The following is a 17,140-nucleotide window of genomic DNA, read 5'->3' as shown; positions in this document are numbered from 1 at the left end:
ACGAGTTACACAGAAGGCTACATCTTTTTTTAATGCGGGATAGAATTGAATACAATTCTGTAAATCACCCAAACGTGCCGAGGATGTTTAGCGGTAGTTATTTCAAAATAATTACCTTTGTTATAGCTTCCCATGTTGTATTTGATGTTATTACTGTTACAAAATGTAAATTATAATGTCAGCTAAAATATGGCTTAGTCATCGGAAGGTATATGGAACGTGTGGACATTGAAGTATTGATTTTATTTCCAATTGTCCCATTCAGGTAAAGGTGAGTACTCTCGTCAGTAAAATAGTTAAAAAGTTAGCAGAAATGAGAATGTTCAAGGGGAGAGTGGGAAGTTGATAAATTGGTCTTCAACTTTTAAGTCATATACATGAGTTTTCAAAGCCAGCCTTGCAGACGGATTAATGCGGATCCTTTGTTATTATTTTATGGGGCATGAGATTGGAAATGTATGCAGTGCAGAAACAGACTGATGGGCATAAATCAAAGGCTGATTTCTAGTCACATCACCCCTCTAAAACGCCTGGAAAGCCTTTTGAGTCGAAAAGGAAAGAAAATGACCTGTAATTCGACTTATAGAAAAAGGCACATGCTTCAAATGAATTTCCAGGTCCTCTTGTAATGAAGCATTGATGTCACAGGCAGCATAAAAAAACCCCGCACAATTTAAGTGTAAAACAGGGAGGGCGATTAAATGCGGGCGAGACCGAAGAGCTGCACGCCAGAGCACAAGAATTGATCTTTTCATAACTCCAGCATTCAAACCACATAGCTAATTCATGAGTAGTCGCCCGCAAAGGTATACGACGAGCAGCACATCATCTAAACAGTTTTCGCAATTTGTACAGAAAAAAGAATGAGTCAAACTAATCCGCAAAACACCAAGAAGGCAAACTACGTTTATTTCAAAGTAAAAATAATTAGTATTATGGGTAACACAGATACAAACTATTTAAATAAAAAGACTGCAGAATTGCAATACAAGAATAGGCAATTGATTTTAAGCCTTAATCTTGCGGGGAAAAAAAGCAGAGAAAATGCACCGAAATCAGATTAATTTTTCTCTTGATAACAACACCTATCCCAAAATGGGAGATGAATGTTTGTTTTTCTCTCTCTAACAAATCAAAATATAGCAATGTGCACGTTCCTACCGTAAGTTTTAAATGCTGAAAACATGCACAGATTTCTGCCAATTTTCCTATCATTACAGTTGGGGATACTCTCTCCTCAGGTGTATCAGGCTGGCGCTCTGAGATAAATAGCAAATCCTTCACCCTACAGGTTTGCTGCGTGGATCTGCCTGGGGCTTTCTCTGTCTCTCTCTTTACCCCCCTCCCCCCCCCACCCTACACACACACACACACACTCATTCCTATCTATCTTCGCACATTCTGTTTCTGTTTCCCTCTCATCTACTTGAAGGGGGGCTCATGCGCAAAATTACGCATTCTTCTCTCATTTGTTCCTTGTATCAATCAAAAAGTTGGCTATTTATAGGCTACAGAACATGGGATGGTAATACTGATCTCCCCCTCTCTGTCTGTTCTGAAGTTGTTAAGTGGTCAGGTTGAGTGCAGCTATTTGGCCATTTGCTATTGCTGAGTCCAGGAGGAAGGTCCCAAGCTGTGATTAACTCAATCTTACTGCAACCACGAACCATGTGAGTACCTAAATAATTATATTTGGACACCAAATATCATATTGTTCCATATGCCTTTCACAATATGGATATGGTACAGCTATTTACTTGCATTTTTTGTAGATGTGCCTGAAAGCTCAAAATATAGCGAATCTATTCCTGCGTTTTGCTATTTTGATAAATGTGTCATCGAGCAATTTTTCACTTGAAGAAAGCACGATAATGCATCTTTTATAGATGGAATGCATGTTAAATGTCTCTGTAGTATCCGCAGTGCTCTCTAGATAGGATATGATGAAGGTTGTTGTTATGTGAGATTGCAGTGGAATTACTCAATATTCGATTTTTTAAATTCCTCGTCACTGAAGGCACTGTTGTATGCATTGCGAGAGAAGCCACCCTTCAGATTAAATTTACAACCAAACAGAATGAGATGGGGATTTGCAGTTTTATAAATTAAATATTTTGTCGCCACCACAACCCCACAGTGATGTATCCGCGGATAGTGGATTACAGATTGCTGCGTTACAAATAAATCCGGGGTTTTCTGCTAAAGCTGATTTCGATGTACTAAATCAAGTGCAGAAATACAACTTATGCTCAGTTCCTATCGAACATTGAATACGGCGTTTCTTGCTGTTTCAACATAATCAGCGACCTCTGCTTGACTGGAGAATTTAATTCAATTCACGTGTTTTATCGCCCGTTTCATATCGCAAACAGTTTCAAAAAAAATCTAAATCGAGTCAGGCGATTATTTTTAAAGTTCGAAGTAATGCAGAGCGAGTATGTAGGTTAGATCTGCGCGACAAGTTAAAGGCGAGTAATTAATGGTCGCCATCAAATATATGACTGTTCTTTAAAGATGAATAGCTTTTTTCCCCCTTAGCTATCATTTTTATCCCGGAAAGTTGGAGCGGTAAATGGTTTGAAAACTACTCTAAGATCGTAAAGCGATGACACAACCTATTCCTGCCAGACCACGCAAACAATAGCTAATGCGTTCAAACTTTAGTCTTAGTCGTGACTTCAGTGATTACACGGCTGTCAACGTGCGGAACAATCATCTCTTCCCTTAGGGTACTTTGATAGGAGATTGCCATTATTTCTGACGCGCGGGTCCTAGTTAATACAAAATAAACATGAACATGCAAGTAAAATAAACCCCACCATCACGGATAGCCACTGATAAGAGTGATAATTCTGCTAAATAACGCATGACGGATTGACGCCCTTCTAAGATCATTTTGATAACATCACTTTCTTCCTAAGATCAGCTTTCTGATACCCAGCATTTATCATTGTTAACGCAATGGCATCCCCGATTTAAACACACACACACACACACATACTCTCTATCGCAAGATCGGGATATGCCTTCGCAAAACTGTCGATCTGAAGCTACCAGTCTCGGACTGTACCTGGACATTAGATGCTAGATGAAGTGAGAACTCTGTCAACCTTTTATGTAGGTGAGTTTTTTTTTTGGTTCTTTAACCTAAAAATAAATTGAAATATTAAACGCCGCACCACTTCTATATTTTTTTTTTAAAAAAAGGCCGAAATCGCTTCAAGTGCACATTTGTTATCAGTCTGGAGCACCGCCAGTGCCGTGAGATTGTGAATTTCGTCCCGTCTGTTGCAACTTGTCATTGATAAAATAAGCAGGGGGAATGACGCTCTGGGTCACGCTGAGTACGGACGGGCGCATTGCCGAGCGGGTGTGTGCCGATCACATGGCCGCTCTTACAGCACGGCTCCTGCAAGCAGAAAGCTCAACATGCCGGCTTGAAATGAGACAGGCGCTGAATGAACGCCGAGATCTTGACCCCGCTGGCCCCGATTCCCTCCGGTTTGCCGGGAAACCAGGAGCGGCCGCTTCTGCCGTCACCCCCTAGACTTTAGAGAATCACAGGCTCCCAGGAAAGGGAGGCGTGTGTGTTGTAAAGAGGGTTGCAGCGTTTCCGAACCCCGTGGACATTAAAGCGAAAGTAGCCGGCTTCCATTTACTTTAAACTACCAAATAAACCCCGGCACCAGCTCTCGATCTGATAGGGAGGTTGTCCAAGGTAATCGTAAATCAATCACACATTTGCTAAAACGTGCAGCTTTTTCTGACAGTCTCTGCTTGCGATTTATTAAAGCGCCTGTGAAGCGGCTGATGTTGAGCTGAGGTTACCCTTGCAGAAGGTTGCAACTGTGCAGCAGCCGCAGGTTCTAAAGTTCCTGCCATTCTTTCCTAAAGCAGCCTCGGCGGCTGCCACAAGAGGAGGACGATGATGTATAATGATCATTTGCAGGTCTTGTCCTGAAAATAGATGATAGTTTTGACAGCTGATCCACTGTAGGCCTGGAGATCGTGGCGCGTCAGTTGCATTTTTTTTTCGCTGGCTTGGTTCAGTTTTGTTGTGACCACATGGGGTTGGTGGTAGGAAGCACGTTACGTGCTAGAGATAGCTAGTTCCTGACCATATACAGTTTGTGTGTGTGTGAGAGAGAGAGGGAGTCGGTTATATGCGTGTGTGTTAGGGAGATGTGTACTGGGGAGAAAAAAAAACAAGTGTATGTGTGTGTGTGAGAGCGAGAGAGTCTGTGTGAGAGGGAGAAAGTCACATTGAATGCTGGGCCGGCGTGCCGCAGTATCTCGGCGAGAAACAACACGATATCTTACTGTATTCCGAGACATTTAGTGGCAATAAAGCGGCGGCAGCCGGAGAAACTAAACAGTGCAGGTTAAAGAGACGGCCCTAAACCGGCAATGTGTAACTTGTAAGCTGTAGCAAGATCTATCATCCAACCAGTGCAGATTTCCAAGTTGTCAGTGAGGAGAATACGTTCATGTTATACTGGAGGCCCAGTGCTTCCCAGGACGTTGTAGCAAACAGTACACAATGCAAGCTCCTAATGCAGTGTAAATGTATAAGATTCTAGATTTAACCCAGACTGAATGAATTACTGCAATAATCGCACTGCGATGCATGCCATTGCCAGATTGTTTTATTATGCATTAACACACCTTTGAAGAACACAAATCTGGGGTACGTGGACCTGAAAGCTGTGCAGGCCCGCCATCTCTGCATGATGCAATTAGAAAACTATAAGTTAAAAACACACACTTCAAATAGGGGCTGGTTTCGTGTTTATGTTGAAACAGTTTCTTGATATGGTACAATCACATGCAAGTTGTTGAACTCGCCCTCCACTTAAACCCCTCGTAGTGACACTCTTGAAATTTGATATCATGGCTTTTTAGTGTTCATAGTGACGCAGAGGCCCTGACAGTCAGATCCTGCAAATCAAGGACTCTGGTTTACCCACGTTGTGCTGCTGGTAGTACTTCTTCCCTATTTAAAACCAAGATCCTGCTTCGCCTTTGAGTTCCGTCGTTTTCTCATTTTCGCGCCTCATATATGCGTCCTCTGTGGTATATAGCTGTTTAAAAGTCTAGAAGCAAGTTGCAAGATTTTTTTCCTTTTGGTTAGGGTTAGCTTAGTCGCTCTTTCATTCAAAGGTATCGCCAGCTCTCTCGCTGATAATTGCGTCACTGAGAGAATCCAGCACTGGTAAGTTTCACGGCAGAACACTTCAAATAAACAGAATAGTCTTTCAGTCATGTATATATTTCTTCTTGCTGTACTAGCTTGTAACAACACAGCTCTGGATCATTTTGTCTATCGAAATAGGAGTTAATAGTGTTGTCAGGTTGCTGCAGTGTTATTTGTTTCAATCGTTTTGTCATTACTTTTGTGTTTTTGTGCTTTTCGTATTTATGGGAATAATATGACAATTCACATGCATTAGACTATGTATACATTCTACCTACCTGTTTCACTGAAATGTAGTTGGTAATGTTACCATGGTGTGTTTAATGTTCATCTCATTGCTTTAACTTATTAGTGAAGCATCTACTTGGTTTCACCTAAGAACATGCGTCTTTCCAATATGCTATGTGTAGAATAGCGTCTAAATGGAGGGTTAAAATACTGGCAAACAAATCTCAGTACACATCTTAAGCTTGGCCTGCAATTAATAACGTACAATGTCTGCAGTCAGCTGATCAAATGCCCTCTCCTTGGCAACGCAGGTTGGTAGATCCGTTGTGCTTTCTGAGAAATTCTTGCGTAGGGTCCAAAAACTGCACACGGTTTAACTAGGGAATGTGAAATGGTAACCATAGCTTCCATGGGCTTAAAACAAAAACTATTGAATTCAATTTTTTGTGAACCTTTCAATGGAAAAAGACACACAGAACAGTCAAACATTTGTTGGGTGTAAAATAATGTTTGAAGTATTTATGGTAACACTAACTAACACGTTGGATGTTTTGTGCAAATTCAAAACCAATATCCCTAGAATTATAAAACACAAGTGACCTGTCACAGTGATTCTTGCATCATTTCTGATCCCCCAAATAAATCACACAACAGGTCATTCAAAGCGTAAATGGGTGTTTCGAAAATTCAAGTATTGTAAGTGTGGTACTGCTAGCTGTCAGTTTTATGTAAGGTGACTATGTAGCAGATTAAAATGCAAACTCATCAATTCCTTAATTTCTCAATTATCTGATTTCTAGATGTTTCTTCTAAGACTTCTTGCTTGAATATTGACAGCACTGCTCTTCATTAGTACTACCATTGAGCGCATGATATCATGACATTGTAAGGTGTGCAAGATATGATTTAAGTACAGGATAAATTTCATGGCTTTTTTGTTAAAGGTGTTGTAAGACATTTTAAACAAAATATAAGTAAGGAATGATAGAATATGCAAACTCATTTGATGTTCCTTAGTTTAGCTACTGGGTTAGATGGCTTTGACATGAAGTTTAGACAACAGCGTGCATTATCTCTTGAAGGTTAGAGGACACCTTGCTTACTTGGAGGCGATGCTGATGCTTGCCAGGTGAAGCAATTTCATCTGCAAATGAAGGTAGTTTGTAACCAAGATGGGTTTCTGAGGAATACTGTTTTATTTGGAAAAATAAAATTGCTTACAAATTGCACCCATTTCAGGTATGTGTTTTGCATTCACATATCAGGTAATGCATTTCTAATTTTTCTCCCCCTCCACTCCACCCTAGCAGCTGGGAAATCTTGACTTCATTAGACTGAACATGTTTGCCTCGGGCTCTTTGGAGTAATTGAGTTGTAACTCAGGTTAGATTTTAAGGGTTTGAATTGTTATTTTAGGTTTTATGGTTAGATGCTCTAGTTAAATTTTAGGTTTATGATTAAATGTAAGGCTACAAACTGGGGTCAGTGCATTGTTTTTAAGGATCACATTCTGTGACTTTACCAAATGCTCTGGTTACTCTTTTGGGGGTTATGGTTTGGAATTGAATTATATGCTTTTTATCGGTTTGATGCTTGGCGTCTTTCAATCCACAGAACATAATTTTAGAGAAAAACCTGCAATTGACATGCACACCAAGAAACAAATAGATACTAAAAAAAAAAGCTTCAATCTTCATGAAAAGTATTTTGCCAAGTATTTTTATCTGGAGAAGATGGTCTGTGTAGCATTTTTGTTGTCATGATATAATTTTATTGTTATTGCATTTTGTTTTACTGGAAAATTTTGCGTCACAAACATCGTACTGCAGTTGTTACACTCTACATTACAGCGCAATCTAGCAATTAAAATGGCTGATTCTAAGTTATGCTTTGCGAGCAACTCTTTCCGACTTTGTAGGACTTAGCTTGAATGATAACTATATCCAGTTTTCAGATAATAAAGATCTAGATAGGCTTTTATCTGCAGCCTCAAGGAAACAAATGAATAGTTATATTGGCTGCTGGCTCACCTTCTGTTATTCCTGGTTACAGTTTTTACAGGATGGTTTCTGAAATGTTTCTTCGTGTTTAGCTCTACAGGACAACTTTGCTTATTTTTGTGGATGTGAAGCTTTTGTCAAATGTCATCAAATCTGAAAGCTGTTGTAAGAACATGTTATGGCATACCATCAAGTGACCCACTCTGTGATGCTGGATTCCTAGGTTATACCATGAGAAGAATAGTTCCATAGCACCTCTCCATCCCTCCCTGAAGAAGAACAAGCTTAGTCCAGGTCCAATAAAGTAATGCTGTATTATTTTTTATTCTAGTTCTTGTGTCCTCACCTGTGTTTTCCCACAAAAGGCTGTTTCTACCTGCCTTTTCAGTAGAAAGTGGAATTGACTAACTTAGAAATGACTCCAGCATCAGGGCTTTATCACGACTGATAGAGAGAAGCCGGCTTATAGCAGGCAATGTCAGTTATGACCTTAGTTACTCTTATATCAAATTATATCAAATTTGTGCGTGGAATGGCATATCCTATAAATGTGCCTTTATTTTAGCTTCAGAAGAATGTGTTCTTTTGGGCAAACTTAACATCTCCATTTCTCATATCAAATATTCTTATGGGCTTTGAGTGGGGCTGACAGTTTAGTGACACATTATGGATAGTTTTATGTCTGACTCATGTTTGCGACAATTCAAATCCAGTTCACTTGGGGCTTCCATGAGTTGTTAAGCAGGTCACATATCTCACCTATTTGGACTAGTTTTAACTTCATGCCCAGGAGTGAAAGGATGCCGTTCTTAACCTCTTGTCATACCCAATCATCTGTAATGGGTCCTGCCGTCAATGGCAGTGTCGAGTAGTGCCACCATTTTGCCCTTTAAAATAGCAAGGATTGTGCAAAATCTTTATACTAATGTTAGAAATGTCAGTGGACTTTTTTGAATAAATTTGTTTGAATGCAGTTTGGTTTATTGGTGCATTAATATTCCCGAAACTTCACTGATGCAGACTAGTGTTGTGCACATTGGTTACGTATGTGGTGAATGTTTTGAAATAGTGCCTATTTCAATAATCACTGAACCTGTTCTGCTGCTCTGCAGTACAACAATCCCTCACAAGAGACTAATGTTGAATTCCAATTCAGAATGATGATGATACATAGACTCTGCCTAGATAGCGAGTTTTATGTGTTTGTTGGATCAGCCGGGAATTTTCCTTTCATTTATCCTTTCACAGGATGTGCGCATTGGTGGCTAGGCCAGCATTTATTGCCCATCTTTAATTGCCACTGAGAAGGTGGTAGGGAGCTGCGTGCTTGAAACACTGCCATCCATGTCTTGTAGGGATACCCACAATGCTATTAGGAAGGGAGTTCCAGGATTTTGACCAAGCAACAGTGAAGGAATGGCGATATAATTCCAAATTAGGATAGTGTGTGACATGAAGGGGAACTCAGAGGTGGTGGTGTCCCCATGCATTTACTGCCCTTGTCCTTCTAGTTGTTAGAGGTTGTGGGTTTGCAAGGTGCTGTTGAAGGAACCTTGGTGAGTTGCTGCAGTGCCTCTTGTAAGTGGTACACTCTACTCCCACTGTGCATTGGTGGTGGTGGGAGTGAATGTTTAAATTGATGGATGGGATGCCAATTAAGTGGGTTGCTTTGTCCTGGGTGGTGTCAAGCTCCTTGAGTTGTTGAAGCTGCAGTCACCCAGGCAAGTGGAGAGTATTCCATCATACCTCTGCCTCGTGCCATGTAGATGGTGACAGGCTTTGGGGAGTCAGGAGGTGAGTTATTTGCCACAGAATTCCCAGCCTCTGACTTGCTGTCATAGCCACAGTAATTATATGGCTGGTCCAGTTCAGTTTCTGGTCAATGGTAACCCCCAGCATATTGATAGTAGGGGAATTCAGTGATGGGAATACCACTGATGTCAAGGGGAGATGGATAGATTCTGTCTTGTTGGAGATGGTCATTGCCTGGCACTTGTGTGACACGAACATTATTTGTCACTTATTAGCCCAAGCCTGGATGTTATTCAGGCCTTGCTGCATACGGACGCGATTGCTTCCGTATCTAAAAAGTCGCGAATGGTGCTGAACATTACGCAATCATTCGTGAATATCCCCACTTATGGCTTTACGATGGAAGGAAGGTCATTGATGAAGCAGCTGAAGATGGTTTGGGCCTGGGGCACTACCCTGAGCAACTCTTGCAGTGATGTCCTGGGACAGAGATGACTGACCTCCAAGAGCCACACTATCTTCCTTTGTGCAAGGTATGACTCCTACCAGTGGAGAGCTTTCCCCCTGATTCCCATTGACTCCAATTTTGCTAAGGCTCCTTGATGCCACACTTGGTCAAATGCTGCCTTGATGTAAAGGGCAGTCATTCTCACCTCACCTCTTGAATTCAGCTCTTTTGTCCATATTACAAGGCTGTAATGAGGTCAGCTGAATGGCCCTGGCGAAACCCAAACTGAGTGTCAGTGAGCAGGTTATTGCTGAGAAAGTGCCGCTTGATATCACTATTGATGACACCTTCCATCACTTTGCTGATGATCAGGAGTAGACTGATGGGGTGGTAATTAGCTGGGTTGGATTTGTCCTGCTTTATGTGTACAGGACATACCTGGAGAGTTTTCTACATTGTCGGGTACATGCCAGTGTTGTAGCTGTACTGGTTAAGGGCACAGCTATTTCTGCAGCACAAGTCTTCAGTACTCTTGCTGGAATGTTGTTAGGGTCCCTAGCCTTCGCAGTATCCAGTGCCTCCAGCCACTTCTTGATATCACAGGGAGTGAATTGAATTGACAGAAGACTGGCATCTGCGATGCTGGGGATGTCAGGAGGAGGTCGAGATGAATCACCCACTCAGCACTTCTGGCTGAAGATGGTTGCCGATGCTTCAGTCTTGTCTTTTGTACTGTTGTTCTGGAATCCCTCACCATTGAGGATGGTGATATTTGTGGAGCTTCCTCCTCCAGTGAGTTGTTTAGCTGTCCACCACCATTCACAACTGGATGTGGCAGGACTGCAGAACTTAGGTCTAATCTGTTGGCTGTGGGATCAATTTGCTTTGTTTATCGCTTGTTGCTTATGCTGTTTGTCATGCATTGTAGCTTCCCCATGTTGACACCCTCATCACCTTCATTTTTTTTAGGTATGCCTGGTGTTGCTCCTGGAATGTCCTCCTGCACTCTTCGTTGAACCAGGGTTGATCCCCCAGCTTGATGGTAATGGTAGAGTGAGGGAATATGCCGGGCCATGAGGTTATAGATTGTGGTTGAGTACAGCGCCTCATGGATGCCCAGTTTTGAGTTGCTAGATCTGTTTGAAATCTATCCCATTTAGCAAGATTATAGTGCCACACAACACCTTTGCCTCCATAAGGAAGGTCACTCCTACCGATACTGTCATGGACAGATGCATCTGCAATAGGTAGATTGGTGAAGATGATGTCAAGTAGGTTTTTTCTTCTTGTTGGTTCCCTCACCACCTGCCGCAGACCCAGTCTAACAGCTTTGTCCTTTAGGACTCGGCCAGCTCGGTCAGTAGTGGTGCTACCGAGTCATTCTTGGTGAGGGACACTGAAAGCCCCCACCCACAGCACATTCTGTACCCTTGCCACCCTCAGTGCTTCTTCCAAGTTTTTTTAATTCATTCATGGGGTGTGGCCATCGCTGCTGAGGCCAGCATTTATTGCTCATCACTAATTGCCCTTGAGAAGGTGGTGGTGAGCTGCCTTCTTGGACCAGTGCAGCCTATGTGCTTTAGGTACACCCACAGTGCTGTTAGAAAGGGAGTTCCAGGATTTTGACCCAGTGACAGTGAAGGAATGGTGATATAGTTCCAAGTCAGGATGGTGTGTGATTTGGAGAGTAACTTGCAGGTGGCAGTGTTCCCATGCATCTGCTGCCCTTGCCCTTCTAGGTGGTAGAGGTCATGGCTATGGAAGATACTGTTCAACATGGAGATGTAATGACTCATCAGCTGACAGGGTGGGTGGTGGGGGGTGCAATAGGTGATAATTAGCTGGAGGTTTTCCTTGCCCATGTTTGACCTGATGCTATGAGACTTCATCGGGTCTAGAGTCAATTTTGAAGACTCCCAGGGCAACACCCTCCCGACTGAAGAAATGGTTTGAGCATAGTTGAGGTATATTCCCTCAAAAGGGAAAGGTAGGGCAAACAAATCCAGAGCTCCCTGGATGGAAAAGGAGATAGAAATTAAGATAAAGAAGAAAAAGTGCACTTATGACAAGTGTCAGGTAGAAAATACAATTGAAAACGAGGCTGAATACAGAAGGTTCAGAGGGGAGGTGAAGAAGCAAATAAGGGAAGCAAAGAGGGATTATGAGATAAGACTGGCAGCCAACATAAAGTGGAATCCCAAAGTCTTCTCTAGGCGAATAAATAATAAAAGGGTGGTAAAAGGAGGAGTAGGGCTGATTAGGGACCAAAAAGAGGATTTACACATGGTGGCAGGGGACATGGCTGAGGTGTTAAATGAATATTTTGAACTTGCTTTTACCAAGGGAGCAGATGCTCCCGAGGCCGCGGTGACAGAGGAGGAGACTCTGTCACTAGAAGGGTTGAAAATTGATAAGTAGGAGGTATTGAATAAACTGTCGGTACTCAAAGCTGACAAGGCACCTGGATCGGATGAGATGCATCCAGGGATATTGAAGGACGTGTGAATGGAAATTGCAGGATCACTGGCCATAATCTTTCAGTCTTTCCTAGACTCAGGGAAGGTGCCAGAGGACCGGAGAATTGCAAACATTACATCCTTGTTTGAAAAAGGTTGTAAGGATAAGCCCACCAATTACAGACCAGTCAGTTTAACTTCGGTGGCATGGAAGCTTCTAGAAACAATTATTCAGGATAGAGTTGATAGCCGCATGGAAAAATGTGGGTTGATTAAGAAGAGCCAGCATGGACTTCTTAAGGGGAAATCATGTTTAACTAACTTAATGGAGTTTTTTGAAGAAGTAACAGAGAGGGTTGTTGTGGGTATTGCTGTTGGTGTTGTGTACATGGACTTCCAAAAGGCATTTGATACAATGCCGCACAACAGACTTGTGACAGAAGTTATAACTCATGGAATAAAAGGAACGGTAGCAATGTGGATACAAAATTGGCTGAGGGATAGGAAACGGCAAGTAATGGTTAATGGATATTTTTCGGACTGGAGGAAGGTTTGTAGTGGAGTTCCCTGGGGGTTGGTATTGGGACACTTGCTTTTCCTGATATATGTTAATGATTTAGATCTTGGTGTGCAGGGGACAATTTCAAAGTTTCCGGATGATACAAAACTTGGAAGCATTGTAAACTGCGAGGAGGACAGTGTAAAACTTCAAAAGGACATAAACAAGTTGGCAGAGTGGGCAGATTGGTGGCAGATGAAGTTCAATGCAGAGAAGTATGAAGTGATTCATTTTGGTAGGAAGAATGTGGACAGGCAATATAAAATAATGGGTACAACTCCAAAGGGTGTGCAGGAGCAGTGGGACATGGGTGTATATGTGCATAAGCCATTAAAGGTGGCAGGACAGGTGGAGAGAGCAGTTAATAAAGCATATAGTATCCTGGTCTTTTCTAATAGGGGCATAGAGTACAAGAGCAAGGACGTTATGCTAAACTTGTATTGGACACTAGTTAGACCTCAGCTGGAGTATTGTGTACAGTTCTGGGCATCACACTTTAGGAAAGATGCAAACGCATTGGAGAAAATGCAGAAGAGGTTTACAAGAATGGTTCCAGGGATGAGACACTTCAATTATGAAGATAGATTGGAGAAGTTGGGACTGTTCTCCTTGGAGAGGAGAAGGCTAAGAGGAGATTTGATCGAGTTGTTCAAAAATCATGAGGGGGCTGGACAAAGTAGATAGGAGGAAGCTGTTCCCACTCATAAAAGGATTAGGAATGAGAAGGCACAGATTTTAAATGATTTGCAAAAGAAGCAAATGTAAGGTGAGAAATAACTTTTTCACACAACGAGTGGTTCAGGTGGTGGAGGCAAGTTCAACTGAGGCCTTCAAGAGGGCATTAGATGATTATTTAAGTAGAAACAATGTGCAGGGTTACATGGAAAAGGCAGGAGAATGGCACTGAATCATAATGCTCATTTGGAGAACAGGTGCAGGCACAATGGGCCGAATGGCCTCCTTCTGCTCTGTAACAATTCTATGATCCTGTATACCACTGTGCCACCACCACTGTTGGATCTGTCCTGTTGATGGGACATAAGATACAGATGGATGGTGATGGTGGTGCCTTGGGACATTGCCTGTAAGGTATGATTCGGTGAGTACAACTGAGCCAGGCTGTTGTTTGTTTAGTCTATGGGACAGTTCTCCTATTTTTGGCACAAGCCCCCAGATATTAGAAAGAAGGACTTTGCAGGGTCAACAGTGCTGCATGTGCTGTTGTCATTTCAGGTGCCTAGAGTGACTTTTTGGGCTATTTAACATTGCCGTGAGTCTGGAATCACATATAGGCCAGACCAGATAAGGACAGCACATTTCCTTCCCCAAAGGACATGAATGAACCAGATGGGTTTTTACAGCAATCACCAATAGCTTCCTGTTCACCATTACTGAGACAAACGTTTAATTCCAGATTTAGTAATTGAATTTAAATTCCAGCAGTTGCCATAGTGGGATATGAACCCAGGTCCCCAGAGCATTAGCCTGGGCCTCTAGGTTACTAGTTTGGTGACATTACCACTATGCCACCACTTGCGCAAATGGAAGGAAAGTGGCCAGGCTGGGATAAGTTGTTAACTGTTATGTTAGGTAAGGAGAGGCACTGATAGTATTTTACTACTTTTCCAATCAAAAAGGATAGACTGGATTTCTTTTCTTTCAGGGGATGTGGATGTCGCCTGCTCAGTTAGCATTTATTGGACATCATTAATTGCCCTTGGTGAGCTTCCATCTTGAACTACTGCAGTCCATGCAGTATATGTACGCTCACAGTGCTATTAGGAAGGGGGTTCCAGGATTTTGACCCAGTGACAGTGAAGGATCTTGGACTTGGGGCACTAGGAGATGAATAAAATTGAATAGTAAAACATTGCAAGTACAATCGAAGTGTTTTACAGACCTGTTTTCACTGAAGTAAAAAGAACTAATCAACAGGGATTGTTTAAAGTTAATGGAAACAGTAAGTAGTGCTGGGGAAGGTTGGCCATCAACTCAGCTAGACATCTATTTAAGGTGATTTCAGTGCAATGCTGGTCTTGTTATGCTGGATTTTCAGTGAGTGCTCAAGTTGTGACTTTGGTTTCTGTGATATTTGGAATGAGTGCATTCAAACAGAAGCAACTGAGATACTGCAAAAAAGTCAAAGCATTCTGAATACATCCATTGACCTCTTGCAAACTTGTTTTCCTAAGTAGAAAAATAGAGCATGTGAGGAAGCTAATTTAGTGAGAATTAATTTTCAATATTTTAAATTAATAGTGTAAGAAAAAATGCCATTTCATAAATCGGATAATTTCTTTTTTAATATCAGTGATGCCACATTCGGCGCAACTGAAGTGACTCTATGGAAACTAATATTTGGTACATATCAAAATAAATAGAAGTTACAGCATGGAAACGGGCCATTTGGCCCAACCAGTCTGTGTCAGAATTTAATAACTAGATTTAGATTCCTAGAATTAGAAGTTTGGGGAAATTATCAATAGACCAGAAGCAATCAAGCTACACTGCAGGCTGCTTAACTACTTTATTCAAGCAGAGATGTACATTCGGATAATATTCAACTGAACTTTTGGGGGTTTGCTAATCCCTCAGGCAGGCTCAGTGTAAAGGGCAAACATATTTATAGTAATCCAAATCAGACTGCAATGAGTGCATTGCATATTGCTATATGGTGTACTTATGTAATACAATTACAAAAAAGTGGCATGTGGATCACTTTTTCATATATATTTAAACAAAAAATATAAAGCTTAGAAAGGTACTTAGATGAAACGAAAACATATGAGTTTTCCTTGAGCAATTTACCATGATGTGTTTAAAAACAAATGACACATCACGTAGCTCAATAATTTCCCATGACCGAGTCACCAGCATGAAGCATGTAATTTAGCATGATTTAAGATGCATATCTCTGGGTTTGTGCGTTGTTTCCAGATAAGTTTTAGTTTCCCTGACCTTTTCTGATACATTTTTGGCAATCGCCCCTGCTTATTTCATTTTGTACACTATATGCTTGTCACCCAGGTTATAGCTGTAAAAGAAAGCAATATATTTTAGGCAGTCCACCTGAACTATACAGTAACCAATTGTGCTAATAGAAATAATACAGCATGTACAACATTATTGGGAAAGTGCATATGGTTACTTCAGAAGTGAAAGATGCTGACATTTTCTTCTACAGATTGAAAGGGATTTCTAAAATAATTTTTCTGCTCTTCTTGTTCTTAAGTGTATTGTTTCCCTGTTTCCTCCATGGCATATAACTCTTTTACCTGAAAAGTATTGGTGAATTGGCTTCTGTCAATGGTACTAAACAGAGAATGAATCATCTTCTAGAAGATTTCATGAGCTTTGACTCTCCAGCTTTCCTTTTCTTTTTTACCCTCTCTTGTGTGTTTTTTCTCTGCCTAGTGTTTGTCCAGATATCCTGGCTGAGGCTGGAATCTCACCACAAGAGGAACCACAACTTTAAGCTTGTTTCCTATCATTCCATTGTTAAGTGACTTTCCTGTAGGATCTCAGCTGCCATTTTCAAATCACCTTGTTGAGGCTCCACCTTTTTAATGTAGTGGAACCTACACATTCGTTGTAGAGGTTTGATGCACACAACTGAGTTTGAATACTGCTGAAAAGAGAGACATGTTGCCAAAGCTTTCTGTCTTGCATTAATCAGGATAAATGCAAGAATGCCAAATTTCAAATGCTCTCAACAATTTATGCTACAGAAGAAAAGGGTGCTGATTGGTTTGCGAGTTGACTCTGATTGGCCAAATTGTTGCCAGTGTTTGGCTTTGGACTGATGGCAGCATGCTTTCCAAAAAGACCTTTTGCCTGTCACACAATTGAGCAACATGTGTATGAATTTCAGTGTTGGTGCGATGTCAAATATGCCGTACGTCCTAACGATTGGCTGATCAAATCAAACAGCATGTTGCTTTGGTTGTTTGTAATAGGCAGAGCACACTGTACTCAACCAGCCCCTTCTTCCAAAACCCAAAACAAAACGTCTACTGTTAGATGTGATTCCACAATTGGACAGTACTCGCTGAACAATCCTGGATGTGCTGCTACACTAACAGCTAATTTTAAGATAATCAGTCAAGCTTGTGACTTGGCTCATTTACTGTTGCTAGAAGCGACATCCCTTCATACGCAGGGACATGTTCTCTGCAAACAAAAGGAATATACTCAAGCCTGGTGCCTTTTTTGAATTGCCCGGAGCTTGGGGATTCAATACTTCCCCGTTGCTTTCTTCAAGGCAATGCATCAGCCAATCAGAATCGACTTGCCAACCAATCAGCACCCTTTTCTCCTTTAGTATAAATTGTTGTGATCGTTTGAAATTTGGCATTCTTGCATTTGTCCTGATGTGTGCAAGACGAAAAGCTTCGGTAACACGTCTCTCTTTTCAGCAATGTTCAAGTTCCGTACTACCAAACAACTGCTTGTTAAACTGAGTTTCTGAATGTAAGTCTTTCTTGGTCCAACTACACTTTCATT

The 17,140-nt window shown here is 41.5% G+C and overlaps 1 protein-coding gene across 4 annotated transcripts in view; it reads left to right on the top strand.

The window, feature by feature from the left end:
• Nucleotides 1–1,608: 1,608 nt before the first annotated feature.
• esrrga (estrogen-related receptor gamma a) overlaps nt 1,609–17,140 on the top strand; it is a 268,041-nt gene continuing 252,509 nt past the window's right edge. Inside the window, exon 1 of one of the 4 annotated variants that reach the window (XM_078557074.1) lies at nt 1,609–1,670. In XM_078557074.1, the coding sequence (XP_078413200.1) occupies nt 1,669–1,670 (2 nt within the window). In that variant the 5' untranslated portion in view covers nt 1,609–1,668. Of the gene's footprint in view, nt 1,671–3,407; nt 3,719–17,140 lie in introns of those variants that run through there. The other 3 variants (XM_078557073.1, XM_078557077.1, XM_078557075.1) reach the window with 3 other exon arrangements.

This window comes from Cetorhinus maximus, chromosome 14 (assembly GCF_964194155.1).
Source record: "Cetorhinus maximus chromosome 14, sCetMax3.hap1.1, whole genome shotgun sequence".
NCBI lineage: Eukaryota > Metazoa > Chordata > Chondrichthyes > Lamniformes > Cetorhinidae > Cetorhinus > Cetorhinus maximus.
This window is presented reverse-complemented; position numbering and strand designations above follow the sequence as displayed.